Source organism: Hyposmocoma kahamanoa, unplaced genomic scaffold (genome assembly GCF_003589595.1).
Source record: "Hyposmocoma kahamanoa isolate Upper Pololo Valley unplaced genomic scaffold, ASM358959v1 100021, whole genome shotgun sequence".
Classification (NCBI taxonomy): Eukaryota; Metazoa; Arthropoda; class Insecta; order Lepidoptera; family Cosmopterigidae; genus Hyposmocoma; species Hyposmocoma kahamanoa.
This window is the reverse complement of record NW_020653200.1, coordinates 2,457,830-2,478,770: the sequence shown is the minus strand read 5'-3', so window position 1 is coordinate 2,478,770 and position 20,941 is coordinate 2,457,830. Positions and strand designations below refer to the sequence as shown.

Below are 20,941 nucleotides of genomic sequence, written 5' to 3'. Positions count from 1 at the left end.
TCATGGATAACCGCCTCGCAACTACAATTTGTGATGCAGTTTTATATTAAAACTATAATAAACGTTTCTCAATATGTCGCGATAGAGTAAACTCCATTTTCCTGAAAATAGATTTTTTTTAATTTGCATAATGAAACGGGGTATGAAGTGATGACAGGAGTAGTAGTGGCTGTCGGCGTATGGTTAGAGTAATCGATTACGAGATCCTACGATTCCTTCCACTGCTACGCGCTAATGTCGTTTTAGCAGGTCGATTCAGAATCTTGCGATAACTCGCTTGTCGACCGATTTGATATCGATTGAGACGATTTCTCATTTTTATTCACAATAACTGAACCGAAATGACGACATACCCGAACGATTACTCGAACTTCTCGACCGGCAAAGGATACAAACGTTATTCAGAACACAGTTATCGAATGAAAGTTACCCGACGTCCAACTGTTTTCTTTAGTAATTTATCGAGTAGTCCTAAGCAACCGATACATACATCTTACACTTGAAATAAATATTATTGAGTGCCTCACTTTCACCATGGAAAGTGTGCTAAGTAATATTAAGGAAGCAGACGTCAGAGGATGTAATATGAAGTTCTCGTATGCTTTTAAATAAAGCCTTTTGTTCAATTTTATTTATTTTAATGTAAGACTAACGCATCAAAAAATCAAAATCGAAATTTAGGTCTTTAAAGTCTTAAAAATGCATATAAAAGGATTTTCATTTTTCCTACTATTTCACCGACTAACTCAGCAAACGCTGTTGGATAACAATATCGTCCTGTAATCCGAATTGAACGTTTAACGCGAATGTTCTGCGTAGCGTCCTTAGATTCGAAAATGATATTCAATCGAACGATTCGGTTAAAATACCGAAGAGTTCTGAATAAGGGGGAGACGTGACGCGGCTGTGGGAATTATGTCTCATCAACGCTCCTTCTATTCTTGCGAGAGCTTTCATGCTATAAATACGGAAAATACGATTTACTCTATTTTACTACGACATCTGACGACCTCGTAGGTATACATAATGCTGTTATGTCTTTCGGTTGTCATTTTGATGTAATACTTCGAGATAATATTGATAATGGAATTACATCTTTACTAAGGATTAACTTAAATCGCTTATTATATTGTAGGAAACTGACAATAGTAAGATAGTAATTAAAATAATGTCAAATGGAAAATTATTAAACTATACCAAGAGGTAACTTAACATTAATTCCGCGTGGTCTTCATGTATAATCGGAAACAATGAACTAACTGTACTTTGCAAGCCTTTAAGTTGCATTGCAATGTTTACCGAGTTGCTATTCAGCTGAAATTTCTAATGAACAAACCGGACATGAATATTGACTCAAATAATAAAATTTTTCTGCTTCAATTAATTTTTTACTTAAATGCAATGCAACTGTTTCGTAATTTTTTACTTAAATGCAATGCAACTGTTTCGTGGTGACACATTATTTCGCTAATGCCATGGATAATTAACGGTCTAAGCTCTAGGTTAGTTTCGAAACTGCAACCGTAATTACTTTTTATAAAGTACTTACTTATATGAGTCTTCATATTTAACTATGTACTTACTTCGATACACAGAACATTACTTTAGGCAATATTAAAATCAATCCACCGTTTAATAATTTACACATGAAAATTAAAACTTAAAAATGCAATAAACAAGAGTGAAGTTCTTCTAAAGATACTGACACAAATCTACAATTAAGTGCTATGAATCATGACATGTTGACGCCTAGAATTATTATAATTAAAACCGTGGCGCGTAGAACTGATCCACGTACAAATTACAAATACATTACATATCGTATGCATATTCCGCATCTTGTACCGTAACGACACTAGCTGAGCTAAGAGACTCACCGCTTGGCATTCAAGCATAAATTAATTTATGACAATTTGTTACCATGATCGAAATGTCGAAGTCAAACAAGAGCTCAGCTAAAACCTCACGGTCGCATTAAAACCCTAAATAAGCGGACATCCTCACTGTTTGTCACTCCCGCTGTGCACTTTATAAGTAGCTCTTAATAAGTTATAAGTATATCAACTATTTTATAATAACTCATCTCTACGAATGACACAGGGTATCTCAAGATAAAAGAGTTATTCGATTTTAATTACATACTTAGTGATGGTGCTAGGAACTTAAAGCAGCCTTGTTTGCGATGTTGCGCGTTTTACGCTCGAGATACCTGTATTTTCACAGCTAAAGTAACTATTTGAGTCAACCTTAATGGTTTTACATAAGATGCACCTGGCCGCATACAGACATAGCTAGGTACGGAATTCTCTGAAGTATTTCACATTCCAGTTGCAGCAGCGCGAGCGTAGAGTTGGATTACAATATTTCGTGTCGTTTTTCGTAGCCTCCCGCATGAATTTTATTGCGTCGAATAAACGATATTTGTTGGGTTTGGGTACCGCAAGCCTTTGCGATATCTGTTCACGACTTAGCATAAAATACCATTTTCTAAGTTTGCCGGAATAGGATTCGCAAGAAATTAAAAACAAAAAAGGAGATGCACAATTATTCTTAAAAAAATCACTCAACATATGTGACGACACAATTGATAGATCAATAGAAACACTGTTGTTACATGTAATTTCCCACGTGCTGCAAAATATAGATTAAAAAGGAAGCTTTCAAGACTTCAAATTTGTTTTCAAATATTCGTGTTCTTCATCTAAGCAAAATTCACGCAAAGTACAAGTAAATCATTGTTATATCAATTGTGTCGTTTTATAATCAATCGCACGTACAGTTAGATATTCTTAGCCAATTGTTCCACTCTTGTGTAAATTGTTTAAGAAACCTTAAAAGCTACGTACGTGTTAAGAGAACCAAAATAAATTATTGTCAATTACATGAACTGATATGATAATAATAATAATAATAATAATAATAGTGGATTAAGGTGTTATCATGACGCAACACAGCGACTTTATCATGATTACTATTCGCATAATTACTTGAAATAATATAATATAGGTGTAATAAATAACACGGGACACTATACGTCATGTATCTACTTTTAATCAAGCGAGGGAAAAGGCTGATCGAAATTAATTTAGTACCTGCTTTCGTACATAATATACAATCTAAAAAAATCTCATTTTAATGTATGCACATTGTTATAAGAAGTATATGACGAGTAATATAACTCATTTGTATAAATACGTAGACCAAATAAAGTTATTTCAAAGATCTATAATTCGTTACTTTGCCTTAGTCTTGAGGCATTGCAAAAATTTTATTTATACTATGAAACTAATTCAAAAAGCTGTAATTATTGTAAAACATTTTTTACAAACCGGTACAGTCCAAAAGTATGTTATACATATTCTGTCGTATTAACTTTGAATAATCTATGTACCAGGAGTTGCAAATATTCAATTTCATTGCTAGAATAAATATTATGTTGAGTATTTTACTATTCCCGTATAATAAATGAAGTTCCAATATGGTTAATAGTATTTTTAAGCATATAAACTAATAAACATAGCGCTTTCTGAGCGAGTACATTTCGCGGGTCTTAAATATTGCAATCACCGTATAAAAAGTATAACGAGAAAGGATATCAAGGAAATGCTTTGAGAGTGTCCTAAGAGGAAATGCATATTTATTGTACCTAAACATTGCTAACTAGTGATGTAACGGATACGGAAAGGTCTCGTTCTCGAGACCATCCATCAAAGGACGAAAATGGTAAATTTCATATGCAAAAGACTGAATAGCGAGTTCGATATTTCTGTTATCAGACGAGGTCAATTCATATGTTGTATTTATTTCATTCGTATTCACATTTAAAATATAAAACGTTTTGGTATCTATACAAATATATTAATAATGCTATTATAACAAGTAAAAATTAAAATAAGTGGCTGTAGTTCGCATTTATTCCGTTTGCCACCTTAGATTTGTTTGTTTAAATTAAGTTTGTGTTCTCTAGGGTTATTTATCTCCCTTGTTTATTTAGGTAACGTTACACTGGCCTAACGTAAACAAGCCTAGGTTTGAACACGTTACGGTAAATTATATGAACAATATTTCATTCCACTTGCTTACAATTCCGCGTGGGTATAGTTACACCATTAAGTCAACTACTGCTACACGAGGATATTACGCGTAGATTCTGGACGGCGGCGCTCATTCATCCGCGTCGATGTCTGTCTTTAAACTCAGGCTATCAGGTGTAAATATTACAATAATTATTCGCGGTTATTTTTCACAGCTGTAGTGTAGAACAGAAACTCAATTCGGCCAAATTCGATTTAGTTATTCAAACTTGTATGTGTATGATTTCTATGCAAAGTTTTGCTTCTAAAAGGGGGCATTCATGACCGTGCATTGCAGTCCGACTAGTTGCAGCGTGCAAGCCATCCAGTAATCCTGCAATGCGACTTGCAGGACTCCAAACGTAGGCCATTTGCAGGATAGTGTGTGAGCAGTCTCCTGCCTGCGCAGCGGACTGCAATGCGGGTAGTGAATGGGCCGTTTATGTAAAAAAAAAAGAGTGCTCGTTTCCCTACCCGTGTGATTTTCTGATGTTAAAAAAGTATCCATTATCCGTTACATCACAATTTTTATACTGATGCCAAATATCAATATTTGCTTTCTGTTATAAAAAATCCATAAACAAAGAAGAAAGATATTCCAATATTTCTGAATTGAAACTTAAGGGCTCCTACTTTATGACGAAAGAAACAAGTAACGTTGAATGACTAACACGGATGATTTGCCTGCGTTAGGGAACTTGTGTGTGTAGTAAAGTTTTGTTCTTTAAATTTCAATGAAGGAATAGTAAAAACGTTATTATAACAATACAATCGACAAGACGTCGCTACTTTACAACCCTACTATAAACATGATGATTATGAAAGTATTACAAATTCTATTCCCGAATATTCTGCTAGATAGTTTACGAGTCAGATATATAAAACTCTGGGAGCGCGCTAGAGTAGATAAACGCTTACAAAGGATTAATTTGGTCAGATATAGAAAAGTCGAGATTTTCATAAAAACTTATTACCGAACAAATTGGGGGACACGTGTATCTACAGCCAAAGTGAGTAATGTCTCGAACCGAGAGTTGAGGCGAACCACAAGCCCATTCAACCATAAGGTTCATTTTTCATTTCTTCATTTAGTTTGGTATCCGGTAGATATCGATCATTTTGAAGCAAGGCTATTTATTTATAATACATGCTCGATTGTGACAAAATACATTGCGTAGTTCGGTGACGTAACGCTTTCTGCATTGCTTGCGCACATTGGGTCAATCCGCGACCCTTCGTGAAACGCGCAATTGCATCGCTACATTTTCGATTTATAGGCGATTGTATCGATGCAGTCGCGCGTTTGTATCGATGCAGTCGCGAGTTTGCATGTTGCTTAAAGTCGCGCGTGTGTGTAAAGGTAGACAATTAGCGACTGCCTCGCTACTGCATCGCGTTTGCATCACTGCTAAAAGTCGCCGTGTTTAACAGCTCTTAAATGCAACTAACACCAAATGTTAATTCAAGCTTATCTTAATATATCGTAGAAATCCACATTATTTCAGCCGCATTGTAGAGATTAGCATGCACAAACGCCATTGACCAACCAACAAATGGACGACGGGTGTGATACAAAAACCACGAAAAAATTGCCCAGAGGTAACTTATAAAAAACGTAGTTACATGCAAGGAAATATAAAAAAACTAAGACATTTAAATTGTAACGTCATTGCAGCACTGCTCAATTCTGAATGCAACAAATTTAAAGACCTAAAAATTCATCATAATATTATTCAGCTTCTACTGGGAACTTAATAATATAACACCATAGGAAATGAAACTAATTTCCCGGATTTTAATTTCCTATATATATGTAACAATCGCGAAAACCTACGAACTCAACAAATATAAACCATAATGCTCTATAGGTGCGGACATTTTTTAGCGGGGACCCGACGTCCATTTATTGATACGTCATTGACAAACGCAGATATTCATTTGTATTTTGTAATTTAGTTTAATTTCGTAGTTGCCATCTTTGAAATAATTCTGTCACAGAGCAAGAAAAATTAGTAACACCAGTATGAGTATGTGTTAGTACTGCAATTGCCTCAACTCCCTGTGCGAGATCCATAGCATATTGACTTTTCAAAACAATGGGGACATTTAAAAAAAAACATTAATTGAGTTAAATAACGCCTTTTTAATATGAATTGAAACCTACGAAGGTTTAAAAGATACAGACAACTTCATTAAAATAGCTTATTCCCTAACTTCATAATCATAATAGGGTATTTGACTCAAAATGTCTTATTGCTTCTCGCAACTCACATGAATACGCCGAAAATGAATCTAAAATACGGTTTTGCTGATCTCAACTATCACCACAGATATTAATGGTTCAAGTCAGTGATGGGGGTCTACTCTGTCCCTTTTTAACAAAACCATCATTAATACGCAACTTGTAGGGCGTTCTTAGTTATGACGACACAAACAAATATAGCAGTTTCTTTTTAACTATTAATTTATGAATGTCTTCAACTAAGGCTCAATTTATATTGCGGCGGAACGGAATGGAAGCTAATTTTCGTACAAACTAGATGCGCGCCAAAATATGCCCGGAATGCGCGAGCATTCTCGAGCATGCGCGAGAAATCCGCGGAAGGATATGGCTCGTATCTAGTTAGCACGTTACACAATTGACCATAAGTTAATTATGCTATGTACAATATCGTTACAAAAATTCGCTTCCAGTCCGTTCCGCCGCAGTATAAATTTAGCCTAATTGTCAAGACTTCAATTCTGTTCCTACCTTTTCTATTTACGTCTGCGAACAAACAGTTCTGTATTTTATACACTTGTCAAATTCCGCAACGTTTGAATTTTTAGATATCTGTCAAATACCCTATTGTATTGTAATATGTTATGGAATGACACATACAATAGGGAAGTAAACGAAAAGGCCGGGACAGATGGCGCTGCAGACGCTTCACCCATATCAAAGAACGGTCGTAATAGTCGTAATAGGTCGTAATACTAATCTTAACTAAGTAAATAGACCACTTAAAATTCATTAAATAAGGTTGACTAATTCTTTTACAATTCTCTAAGCTATTTAACAACACGAATTCTAGATGTTTTTTTGCAATTTTCCCTTTATGGATCTTTATCAAAACAGAAGATTTCGATTACTCGAGACAACACTACATATCGCACACCGGTTTCAATACTGACATAACTGAAAAATTGCAAACACGAAAGACAAGTGAAAATGTGATGTCTATTTTTAATATAAAATAAAATGTTACCGTCGTCATAAGTGGTATCTGTTAACTTGAGATTGAGTATAAGTTGTGATAAGGACGTTCTGCGCGACGCGCCCTTAACAATTAAAAAAAAATCCCTTTTGATACTGTTGAAGCTGGTGTGCGATATGCTTAAGACAAATTCAAGATTAAGTACAATATCAGTTAACTATGGAGAATTGAAGATATCATTCCTTTTTACGCAAGTTTCTTTAAGTACAAAGCAATGCTGTACTATCGTAATTTTTACAAGTTGTAAACAAGATACTATAGAATTGTTTTAATACGAGAAACAAAGGCCTATTAAAGGCCTATTCATATGCTATGTTTGTGGAACCGCATGAGTTATGGTACGAGTTGCACAATTGTACAAAACCGACGCAGACATAAAATTGCATGTTACCTCACGTGTTGCGAGAGTTCGTTCTTGCTTATAAAAGCCGTGCAACGTTTGAGAGCAACGTCTACGCGATATAAAATCATGACGGAGAAGCTTGAAAATTGGAATATTTATTTCCGCATATAGCTCAAGTGTGGTATAAATTAAAAAAGCTAATTAGAGTTGTATATATAAGAGTACCTATGTTTAGGTAAATTAAAAAATATTGTCTTTTTCATTATTTAACATATCAAACTCGGGTGTTTAAAAATGCACGAAAAAGCCAATGTCCTTCATTTGTTAAACTAAATTATACAGGAAAAGTACGAATAGATAAGATAGAGAAGATGCTAGTTTCGAAAATTTTATGTCGATAAATAAAATTTCATGTCACCCTTCAGTTCACAGAAGTAAATGTGTAATTTCAGAATGCTATCAGTTTTTGTAAGTACTATTTCAATGTCAATTGACAACTGTGTTGGGTGAAACGTAAGTAGCGCCCCCTAGCAATGGAGTTAAACCTTTTCTTCCTCACTGAATGCGACAGTGCCTGTTATCCCAACGAGAAAATTACGATTATCATAAGTTACATACCCGAACCATCAAGATTTTAACAACGCAAATATTCTTTGGTAATTTTTGAAAATAACTTGGATTAATACACTAAACAGCACGTACATTACGCTGAGGACTAATCGACAAGAAACGGAAACAGGATAGCTCAAGGGGTGTAGAACCAATGATCATCTTTATAAAGTTAGTAAGGCAACAAAATCGAGTCACATTGAAATAAATGTTTAACTTTCCAAGATCACAGAAGCGGTAAGAAAGAGGCTTTGAAAGACGCCACTAAAAATCGTCAAGCTGCCTTGTGCGAGAGGGACGCGTTGGGAGTGGTTGAACAGCGTAAGGTGATGTCGAGTCGCCGCGGGGTTTGCGACCATTCACATAAGGAACTTGCCGATGATGATGCCAAGAATCGCCATGCCTACAGCGGTGATGAGCCACGGCATCATAGCCACCTGTGCGTTTTTCTCCGGTCCGTACGAGTGACGACGCTGAAGGCGACCATCGCCCGCCGCCTGACGAAGACGCAGCAGCTCTTCCTGTAACCCGGTACATATATTTTAGCAACCTTTACCTGTGTTGTATAGAACATGATGTTAAAATCGCCAGTGCATGGTTTAGTTACTCAGTTCATAAGGCAGAAATTACGAAACGCAAAGCTCTACGTAACGGACCTTTGGAATGATTACTTGTAGTGAAATCTTATCATATATCAAATCGAAATATTTCTGAATGTACAACATACGCAGATATGAACATTGCATTTGACCCGGAACTTCAGTAACTAGGCCTTTCATTTATTTAAAAAAAAAAAGAGTGAACGACAAAGAGAAAGATTAAGAAGTAATAACACAAGATAAAATAATAATCATAAACACTCCAATTATTAAAAAAAAAAATTATCGAATACACTCGCTAGGAAAGATAGCAACATTCAGAATTTAAATTCATAGAGAAAATGAAATAATTTGTTTTGGGTCTAAATAGCGTATATTTGTGTTTCAAACAAACCAACGTTTTGGGACTTTTACAGGTCAGTCAGCCGTGGTCATGGGATCTGTAAAGGGCCCGAAACATTTGTTTTTTGAAACACAAATAAACCCGAAAAAAAATTGTTTATCTACACACATACCATAAACCCTCTAAGATGTGTTCAAAAACTGCAAGTTACGGCCAGCATAAAAATAAACTGTTTTGTTAGACCAAGTTTCTTGTCAGTGAAAATGTTATTATTGCTTCATAATAACATCAAATTCGATTTTTTTATTACATTCAAATTTCGAACATCTCTGAAAAACAAAACAATTTGATACAACTTCAGTTCTAATATCAGTTGAGATCTTAATTCAAAAAGAATTGGTCATTGGTCGAGATGAAGAAGATTTATTCGAAATGAAATAGCAAACAATTTTGACAAATTTCACATGTTACTTGCTATCGAACGATGTGATAGTTGGGGCCGACTCTAGCTTGTCTATGAATTTAAAAAAAATTATGGTTGTGTGACATGCGTGAGAAATGTTTTTATTTGCCGCCATTTGACCAGTCGTAACATGCGGTTCCCGAAGACATCATAGAGAGCTTATAATAAACGTGTTTAGATAAAGCAGTGTCTGTAACTGTACATCATTAGGCATTAAAACACTCGTGTGATTTATTTATGAAAATCTTTATCTCTATCGTATTTTAATGCCTTTCATTATGTAACAGTCACATAAACTACTATTAATTTCATATGTGTTGTTACACACATGAAATTAAAAGTAAAACTACTATTAATTTCACATGTGTTGTTACACATATGAAATTAATAGCAGTTTATCGCGAAAACGCGAAATGAATCTTTATGATCATTTGTGTAACATACAAACTAGATACAAGCCAAAATCTTCCGTGGACTTCTCGTATCTAGTTTGTACGTTACACAATTGAACATAAAATTCATTATGCTATGTTATAAAAATTCGCTTCCATTCCTTTCCGCCGTAATATAAATTGAGCCTTAGTATTTATTTAGGCTGGCCAAAAACCTAGACTCCAATTCTGCTAAACTTCTTGAAACAGCAGCTGGTCATTGTAATTCCACTGAGACTATAATTGCAGTTATGACAATGTTTGCTATTCTGCTAAAATCTAGTTGCAATGGCAATTGAGTTTCAATAGAATGTCAGTGGATTGGCAGTGATGACATCATCCATTCAATCACTAACTATGGATTTTGCCTGACTAAAAACCACTAAAATGCATAGAAACTATTGTGCTTAAGTTTTACGTCGTTTAAGCAGCATTTTAGTTTTCAAATTAAATGTATTTTTTCATTACAAATAATCAGTAGACTACGTCATCGATGTCGCCTCGACTCGCCATTTAAAAGCCAAACACCCCAAAAATTGCAATGACATTAGAGTAGTAGTTCGATGGCTAACCAATGGCAAGCTACTCTTAACTTTAAGCAGACTTGGGGCCCAACTTAACTTTAATTATGAAGGGTTAGTTCGTGACACCGTCAAAGTTATAACCTTATAATAATTACAACAACCAGATTATTGACAATGAATATGACGATGACGCCTTCAAGAGGAATATGTTTTAGAATAGACCAGAGTAGTGTCACGATCAAAGCGTGGGCGGTTGGCGATGATGATTCATAGCATCGATATGCAGGAAATATCTTTATGGAAACAATTCGCTATGACGTAATAGTAATAATAAGTAATAATAAATAATAGTGTAAATATAATTTAACAAACGGTTAGTGTCAAGTGTTATTGTCAATCTGGCATTGGCATCCCACGACATTTAAAACACCACATTCATGTTATTGAATACATTTGAAGTTTGTTCGGAGTTGCGAAGTTGGAGTTTTGTCGCTAAATCACGAGAGAAAATATCAATACATTCGATCTCAAGGGGAGTAAACGCCTCTTTATGTTAATTGTTTTATTAAAATGATATTTAAGTATCTCTTTAAAAAAACTTTGTTGATCAAACTGCCTCTGAATTCTATGCTATGGCTCTAGAATGTAATTAAATAAAGTGTAAGTGACAATTTTGATAAAACATTATAAAAGAGTAGAACATTTCTGAGTTTCATTGTTTCTTTTCTTCTAAATATGCCCAAATTATCAATCAATTCTTTCCTGGCATAAATTCAATCAGAATTACTGCAGTCATGTAATCTAAAAGTATCTTCGAACAGAAAAACATGTTATTACAAAGACCTTGATGTACACTCAACAGTTCGTCACTGGTTCTGTGGCTTTATAAAAAATATCATACATTTTAAATTGTAAAAACACTTTTACGAATCTAAGTATGAAATAAATAAATATTATAATATTACTGTCGTGTTCACTATGTACTGGATTCCTGGGACTAATTTACTGTTTCAAGCACTCGCGTAAGTGACAGTTGTCTATAAAAGTAAAGAGAATAAAGTATCTTTGAATCTAAATAATGATACGAACAAATGCAATTTATTCACAGTTACATTTTCTATCTAATATTAAAGTAAGTATGTAAGTATTTGGATATTTTAAATTTATTCCCGTAAAATGAACGCACATTGCCAAACACGTACTATCCGGTTAACGAAGCTGAATTGCAATAGTCATTGTAAGTCTTGATTCGCTGAGCAATAAAATTAATTATTAAAGTAAATTAAATATAATTTATATGCTTTAAATAGGGTGGGTACCTTATAAATGTTGGTGGTAAAATATGATTGTAGAACTAATTCTCTAAATCGTATTTAGACTTAAATAAGAGCATGCAAATATACAATACATTAAGAAATTGATTGATATATAACCTAACCTAGCCTCCGGTTAAAAAAACCGACCTAAAAATCATTCATCCCCTAGTTCGCCACCCTTAGAGGTGGAATATTTTTTTGAAATTTAAATGGGACCGACCACATCTGAGGTACCTTCTTTCCAACAAAAAAGAATCATCAAAATTGGTTCACAAATGGCAGAGTTATCGCGTAACATACATACAAAAAAAACAGACGAATTGAGAACCTCCTCCTTTTTTTGAAGTCGATTAAAAACAATACTCGATTTGGGATCACCTTTATAAGTATTTGAAAAAAATCGTCAATCGAGTAGAAATAATATCACTTTTAAATCTAGTCAAAGGAAGGGATTTAAATCGAACCGGAATTTTGTTAAAAACTTTTCCACACATTGCATAACAGTTTCTTTGAAAATATTTTGTCTTAGGGATTGTGCCTAGTATCACTTTGTTTGGGTTCCTTAGGCTCCATTTATATTGCGGCGGAACGTCACGCGCATGCTCGAAAATGCTCGCGCAGTCCGCGGAAGATTTTGGCTCGTATCTAGTTTGCACGTTACATAGTTGACCATAAAGTTCATTATGCCATGTACAATACCGTTACAAAAATTCTCTTCCATTCCGTTCGGCTGCTATATAAATTGAGCCTTAGGCTTCTAGCAGTTACATAAAATAATCATAAAATAATAAGGACGTAAGAATATGGCCTATAAGAAACTGGTACAAGCACTGCACTGGCAGACTGGATCCGTTGTTAGGTAATAGTTAGAATAATTATAACATTCGCTATATTCAAGGCATAATCAATTTGCGCTTCACTTGACTTGCCGCCTTCGGAAAACTAACATTTATAAAAGTTAGTTTATAACACGCTCAGCATTAAAATATGAAATGCGCGCCATAATAACAAAGAAAAACGACACGCCTTGCACGTAACAACATTTATGATTATATCATGTTAAAAAAAAAAAAAGAAAAAACTTACTTTTAGCTGCAGATTTTCTTGTCTTAATTTGCTTTCTTCCTCCCTCAAAAGAATCACTTCCGAAGCTGCATTTTGCAGATCATTATCTGCAGCCTGGAATGACACAAATTAATAAAAATAAAACTTTTACAGGTGCTAATTGTAACTATCCACAATTGCAGAAAACAATGAAAATTTTTGCAAATAAAAAATAAACATGCTTTTTCAAAAGTATCCACAAACATGCTTTTTTAAGCTAGAAACTACAAATGACAATGAGAAGCGCTCAAGTAGGTTTGTTTTGGTAAATCGTCAAATATGATAAGCTGGTAATAGTATATTAGAGAAAGATAAGCGTGCTTTCTCTTCAATTTATTTTACGTTTAAAGAAATAAATTCCCCAACTGATTGCCGTAATATAGGTACCTCGTCGCTGTTGTCATCAATATTGTTCTCATACGTTAAAGCCATAAATACTTACGTACCGTCATATTGATTGTACATTTTTCTACTAGTATTTAATTTTTGTTTTTTTAGTCGACTTCTAAACATTTATTTACCTACTTACTCTAAAGATAATAGTTCATACTATTGTTGGCCGTTTTAACGTTAAACGTCCAACAATACATTGGAAAAAATCGTTTACCATTTTAAAACGAATATTCCTACATATTGGACTAAGCAGACCTATTTGCAAGGCGACCGTTTACAGCGTTATCAACTAAAATATAAATAAAAATTAAGAAAGGGTACCGTTTTGAAAATTCCAGATGTGTCATCACCCTTCCGCTTTGATTCGTTATGGATGAAACCTTCTACGGCATCCTGTAAGGGTAACACCTGAAATATTATTAGTTCCAAGTTAACTACATTTTACCTACTCTAATTATAGTTTATATTTCGTTTGGTTTATATTCCGACAGAAATAATTATTTGCCGTTTGTCAAATAAAAGCTAACAAAATTAAAATTTTAACAGCTTTCAAAACAGGTGGCGTCCCTTGAATTGTGTATGTACATATTTTCTACGTATGTTCTGGTGTAACTCTTGAAAGGGTTCTTCCGAGGTGGTATCATGTAAATTTAGTAACAATCTGTCGTTATAATATACACACACAATATTTCGAAGATACAACTAAATAACACATCGATGCCCGTTTCTTCGGCCTTTAGGCCTCATCAAATTAATACAAGCGATTACTTAAAATTAATAACAAAATGTTGTTTTCCTAATATTTTAATTTTTTGCTAATTGAGAAATTGTTTGTGGTTTGTCCATGCGATCTTTTCAGCAATGGTAAGACGCATAGAAAGTGTCCTCTGTCTGATGTGGTCCATAAGAATATTTATTGCAATAATGCGATTTTATTGCTATTGAGTACCACTGCTCCACTGCACCTCCTGCGATTCTAAACATGCTAAATCTCGCGTTCTAAATCCTAAAGTATTTCAGATGTAAGAAATGCACAGGTTAACCGTGTTCCATCCCGTCATCCAATATAGAATGGAATGCGATACAAGATACAGAATTGCAAAACACAAGGAGTCTTCATTAAAACGCGTGGTAACAGTACTAAATAGTTTCGTTCTCTCTTCCTTATCTCAAATACTTTGATTTAAACACAGTGCTCATAGACATTTCACATTATTATAATACTTTTCTCGCTTATGCCGACCAAAGGCCAACGCTATCTGGCGATGTCTTGCGTTGACTACCGTAATGGCTTAAGATGCTGACCTTTCGGTTGACAAAAGTTGGTAAAATTTCAATATTTGCATCCTAGGTAGATGCACTATTGCACATGAAACCAAAAACTGTTGTAACTCAAAATTGTGGAGTTGAGAAAACACGACATGAAAATTTAAAAAAAAAGAATCTTATTGAGAATTAAGTGATTATTTTTATTTATACATAAACGAGAATATACATTTATTGGTCTCAGTTTTTTTAGTTTTAAGAACTATCAAATCGTCTTATCTTATAATCTCAATTATGAGTTAGGACAGGTTTAATGTGTGATATACTACACTATTTTTCTAGCTAAGATTATATTGAAATCCGGTCGCCTACAATCGAATTTCCGGGAGTTGATACCATATACAATTTAACGACCGTGGTGGCCTGACGGTTGGCACTGTGGGCTCTGAATGTGGAGGTTCCGGGTTCGAGGACCAATTTGCCAAAAATTTACTTTTCTAAATTGATTGAGTGAATTCGGTTTCTTTCGTACTCAGTACGGGGAATTCTCTAGTTTGAGGTTGTCTGGCTCACAGAAACGATTTCATTTATCACCAGAAATAGAGACAAAATGTCATTTAATTTGTTTGAAAATGTACTGCCAAATCAAACTTTCGCTTCGATTGGCCAGCCTAAATTCGAAACAATTGACGGGTGTAGTCAATTGTTTCATTTCAAATCGACCAGTTTAATAATATCGCTTTGCTATAATGGACGATGCTGAAAAATAACATATTTAACATTTAATTACCGATGAAACGTGATTCCGTTTGTTTTGTAATTAGATGTTTTTTGATATTATCTTTATTACAATAAATACAGAATATTTATGGAATATACGGAGACGTACACACAGGTCAGTTGTTGGCGCTGTTCTGTTTTAGTTGTCTAATTTGTGATATCAGCGCAAACGAGAGTTGATATTTAAAGTGATATTAGTACCACTTGACTGATGAGTTGCCAGGGATGAATGGCCCTTATTTGGTCTCTATTTCTGGATATGACTCGATATCCCCATCAAATATAATATTCTAACTTATCCTTCTAACCCAGACTGAAAAATTGGAATTAATTAGAGGTCAATTAGTCCGAAGCTAGTAAACAGTCTAAAATTTTATCATCATAAATTAAATTTTTCTGAACAATGAAGATTCTACGAAGCAGATGAAACCACATTTTAGAAGATGTGCGCCAAGATGGAAAATTACGTAGAACATCATAATTAACCTGCAATCTGCTGAGGTACTCGAGGTCAGTAGCAAACTATATACAAAAACAATTACCAGGTATTTTAATAGCTGCAATCGTAGCTATGATACCTAATACTAGAAGTGTACAATACAGCTGTATTATTATTGTAGGCAAAACGTCTGCAGGTTTAGGTACCTGTATGTGTATAGATATAAAGTTACACTACATTTCACGTCGTCGTCATTGCATTGTAATAAATAATCGAGTGAAGCAATTAACACAAATGGTCACACTTAACTTTCCCATAATTGATTCTTGACTGTAAATTAAGAGAATTTCATATTTTACTTTTAGCTCAGTTAAAGAAGTTGTACACAAAAAAATATTTAAATCACTTTTAGTGCTCAGTTTTTGAAATAGAAGCTGAAAATAAAATATTGAGCAATAATTAATCCCGCAAACTTTCTTCACCACAGCTAGTTTTGGCAGGCAGAAATCTCTTCGAGGGATAAGTTCGCCTTTGGGTATCGCACATGAAACCAAATATTGTGGTAACTCAATATTCCGGAATTGAGAAAACGCAATTTGACAAAAAAAAAAAAGAAAAGATACTGCATTGATCTTATTGCGAGTAATGATTATTTTTGTTTATACATAATACTTACTTATCCATTTATAAAAAAAATACATAGATTTTTTTTTAATTTTCAAATCGTGTCCTCTCAATTCCATAATTTTGAGATACGACAGATTATTTTTCGTGCACTATATGTCTTTTGTATTAAGCAATAAATGATTAATTTGAAAAAAGACTTTTGTGCCTCGCCACAAAGCGCTCAGATCTAACATTCAGGGACTTGTAATAAAGTTTACCACTTAACTCCTCCTTGAATACTTTATAATTTCCCGTTTGGAGTCGCTTTTTGAGCATTTGTTATTATCCTTTACGCAAATTTATAGGTATTGGATACGGTATAATAAGAAACATTCATTGTAATTAGTGTTGTAGAAATGCATGTAAAAATTTTATTTCTTAATCATGTTATCTCTGACAGTTTAAAAAAATGTGTGCGTAGAAAATGGGTACGTGCAAATAAAACAAAAAAAGCCCGTATTTACTACACCCAATCGTACAGTCTATATACCAATGACGAGCATGCGCAATGGATTCCTTCCGTTATATTTAAGGAAAAGTGTTCATTGGCTTGGTGTTAAAATACCCATTGTACGCGTACGTACAGAGATGCGTATAAAACAAAACGATATAAAGACAGATAACGCTACAATAAATTATTGTTTTGCAAGTGCATTTTTTTTCCCACTATAATATTTTCCTTCTTGTGCCTTAGGGCTATAGGGTTTGAAAGACATTTCCAACATATTACACACAATTTTACTCTGCATAGTCGTTAGCAACCACGTTCTGTACACAGGTGTTTCACCACCTGAGACATTTATTGAAATGCGTATAGCTTAGATTACTTTAGCATTTCTTATATCTTGAATAGAAATGCCAATGTGTATATTTCACTGATTGTAAGTTAAGGAGGAATCCTTTGCTACAAAAGCAAACACTTAATTGTACACAAATATAGTAAAAAATAAAAAGGTAAGATGGGTGCACACAAACTAATATCATGTGATTGTTTTTGCTTAAGTATGTTAATAGCAAAAATATGTAAAGGCAATGAATGCTCTGTCAGATATCACAACACTTTCTCAATAGGCTTTATATTTTCTTAAGAATTTGTTTGTGTTCACCCTTGCAGCTCAAATCATCTCATATTATACTAGCTAGTTACTTACCTTTGTTGATGTTTTCCCTTCCTCAGACACAGCCACTCGCTTCTTAGCAACTTCATTCTGAGCAGCGGTGTCACCAGAATCCTGTCATGGTAAATAGAATGGCTAAGTTGTGTAAATAGTGTGCTACAACACAATATAATGATGGCATTGTAATATTTTCTGCTTACATTGAGATTAGTGCCACGGGGAGTTTCAAACACACATTTTAACTTGTAGTCCAAAAGCTGATCCGGGGCAATCTCCTTCCACTGCAAAGACAGATCAAGAGTCAATAACTATACCTTAACAATAATTTAAAAGTTATTATGAAATTAAATACATACTACTTGATCTATATTGGTGTTCCCCTCAGGTGCAATGACACTTTGCACCATAAATTTATGTTTATGTTTCTCGTTAGGATCAACATAAACTGGCTGTGGGGTAACTGAAATATGAATTAAAAAATGTGATCAGTAAAGTACCAGTTTTTATAATTGTTAAAATAATTATTAGGATACAACTTACTCGCAATGTCTACTTTGGAATTTGGCTTGAGAACACCAGAGTTAGGACGTACACAATACTTCTTTGGTGCAGTTGTCTTTATTTTGAACAGTACGGTATCAGTGCTCGGGTTTGTCAGTCGCATGTATGTTGTATACCCTTGCTCAAACAGGCCTGAAAAGTCAACTAAAAAAATCAATAATATTGACTATACCACAAAAAACAGGACTAAATAGCAACAGCCTTAAAAACTCCTACACAGAAAGTTGAACATCATACATTTGTCTTGGTTTAACTACCTAGTGCTGACAAAATACCCACTACTACCAGCTGTTAGGGCAATTTGTAAACTTGGCCCTGAGAGAGAAGTTTAAAGTACAAACATGCTACCACAGTATATTTATGTTAAGAAGATTCGCAATTATTTTATGAAAATAATGATAAACATCATATCACAAAGAACTAAAATAAACTGTTCTGGACAGCAAACATCACAAAGTTATAAATTAATTAAAAGGGGCAATGAGTACGCTTCATTAATATGATTCCTGTTGATGTTCAAAATTTGCTATGAAATTTAAAACTATTGTGAAATGAACATGTACAAAAGGCTGAAACTCTATGGTAATGATCAGTTTGATTCTTTGAGTTTGCTTCTACTCGTGAAATTTTGAAATAAATATTGTAAATAATATTTATGAACAAATTTCTATTTAGAAATGTGTTTTGTCTAATATTTATTATATAATATTTCTTATTCTTCTTAGGCGAATCTGCTTACAAATGCATAATGGTATTTAATCCATTTGACAATTTCAAGTGTAATTTATAAAGTATTTTGTATTTCAATCTATAAATGCAATTATGTGGTACCAAAGTGGGTAAACTGGATAATAAGCCGTGAAGTGTCATGATTGTATTGTATTACATTAAGATTGACATTAAAACTATGTGCAGTGCTGAATATTGGTTCTTTTAAGTGTCCTAATTAGTATACCCAATATAAAATGGAGATAAATTCATTTTACTGCAATCCGGCACTCGGGTTTTAATATACAATTTCAAACTTTTAATTAATAGATAAAATGTAGTTATGAGATTTTAAATTTGTAGTTATTCGACTTTCCATGAGTTATATTAAATTTTACTATTGACGAATAGTTGTTTTTTTAGTTGCAAAAAAATACAAAGTTTAATCTTAATATCATATTTTATTAATATTTTAAATTTACTGTGATAGATAAACTGCTTCAATCATATGTGAAAAGTATAAATATGTTATTATCAGAAATGTGAATAGAGAGTGTTTACCAAAAATTCAAGGAAGTGATACAGATAAACACACTCGCAACATGTACCATCTTACAATCACCTAATTTTAAACCATAAAATCAATTCCACTAGTTATTCCTTTGTTGTAATGTGGAAGAGCGGGAGTCCTAACACAAGTATTTTATATATTATACTTAAAGCTTCGAACCATGAAAGCAAAATAAGCAAACATTTCTTTTTATAACAGTGATTAACACCTCCAGGTATTATTAATGATGTAACTATTATTAAAATAGTTACATCTCTACTTACTATTATGAACTTTTTCTTCTAATTACACTACCATAGAGAACTAACTGCTGGTTATAATAGTGTAAAGTAAATTGTGGGATTTCAAGGAAAAGTATCCTCTCTATGTCTATAACTAAATTCAAAGTTTAGGTAAATATACACTGCCTGCTCCAATTTCTGGTTATCATAGTACTAGAGTATATTTTAGACATGTCTGTAACCTGCTAATCTCCATGGTAAACTGAATTTGGTGACTGATCTGGCCTATACATGTATAAATACATAGTGAGTAGCTGTGAAACATTATGAACTATAATGAATTTCATCTCCCGCAATATATAAGTGCAATTTTAAGTACGTATGTACACAGCTCAGATATAATAGATCCCAATAAAATACTAGGACGTGAAATATTATGAACTACTGGCTTCGTCGCCATGGACGGCGCTATTCACTGTCATTGATAAATGCAATAGAAAGAAGTTTCTTCATAATGACTCGCGTACCAAGTAGGTAGGTAGCTACCAATGATCATAATTCACATATATCTATACTACCCACAAATATGGCAGAGCAGAGCGTTTATATTTATTAGCCTAAGTCAAGAGTTGGTTTCAAATTGACATTTACGCTATGGAATAAGGAAAATCTGAAAAAACCGCACCCTGATCAAACGCCGATATCTGGAAATAGAAACTCCATTTGTCAGCAGCTAGCTCGCGACCTATGTATGCTGCTCAAGTCTCAGTGTAGAGGTTTGTAGCTTACGTGCGGTAAAACAATAACAGACTTACCTTTAAACTTTAGTTCGTTTTGCGGCTCTATAGTTAACACCTGGTTAGGCATTTTGTATAAACGTATCAACCCGTTAACAAAATAATTCCCAATGTCGTCCAAAGCGAACGATGAAATGACGAATTCGACATGCGCATTGCGCATGCGCTCTTTTTCTTTTTTTTATGGCGGTTATTCTCAAATTATTTCCGAGTCGAGTTTTGCGGAAACTGAAGCATAGCTATTTTATACCTCAATAAACATTACTTGTGTCTGTTTCATGTACAGCTATGTACTAGTAAGAATATTTTTCTATATTTGACAGCAATATAGAAAAAATATTGAACTTTCAATTAAAGTC

General features: G+C 33.8%; 1 protein-coding gene across 4 annotated transcripts; it reads right to left on the bottom strand.

Annotated features, from left to right (window-relative positions):
- Positions 1–6,616: 6,616 nt before the first annotated feature.
- LOC113228788 (vesicle-associated membrane protein-associated protein A) lies at positions 6,617–20,666 on the bottom strand. 4 transcript variants are annotated; one of them, XM_026462181.1, is made up of 8 exons: positions 20,601–20,652; positions 18,265–18,417; positions 18,081–18,184; positions 17,925–18,005; positions 17,758–17,838; positions 13,777–13,863; positions 13,045–13,137; positions 6,617–8,803 (listed from the first exon to the last, which is right to left on the bottom strand). In XM_026462181.1, the coding sequence occupies exons 1-8, from the start codon at positions 20,650–20,652 to the stop codon at positions 8,642–8,644; spliced, it is 813 nt and encodes a 270-aa protein (XP_026317966.1). In that variant the 3' UTR covers positions 6,617–8,641. The 4 variants fall into 4 exon arrangements, with proteins under 4 accessions (XP_026317966.1, XP_026317960.1, XP_026317983.1 ...); XM_026462175.1 differs by having other exon boundaries at positions 6,618–8,803; positions 18,265–18,429; positions 20,601–20,666; XM_026462190.1 differs by having other exon boundaries at positions 6,619–8,803; positions 13,777–13,848; positions 18,265–18,429; positions 20,601–20,666.
- Positions 20,667–20,941: the final 275 nt, after the last annotated feature.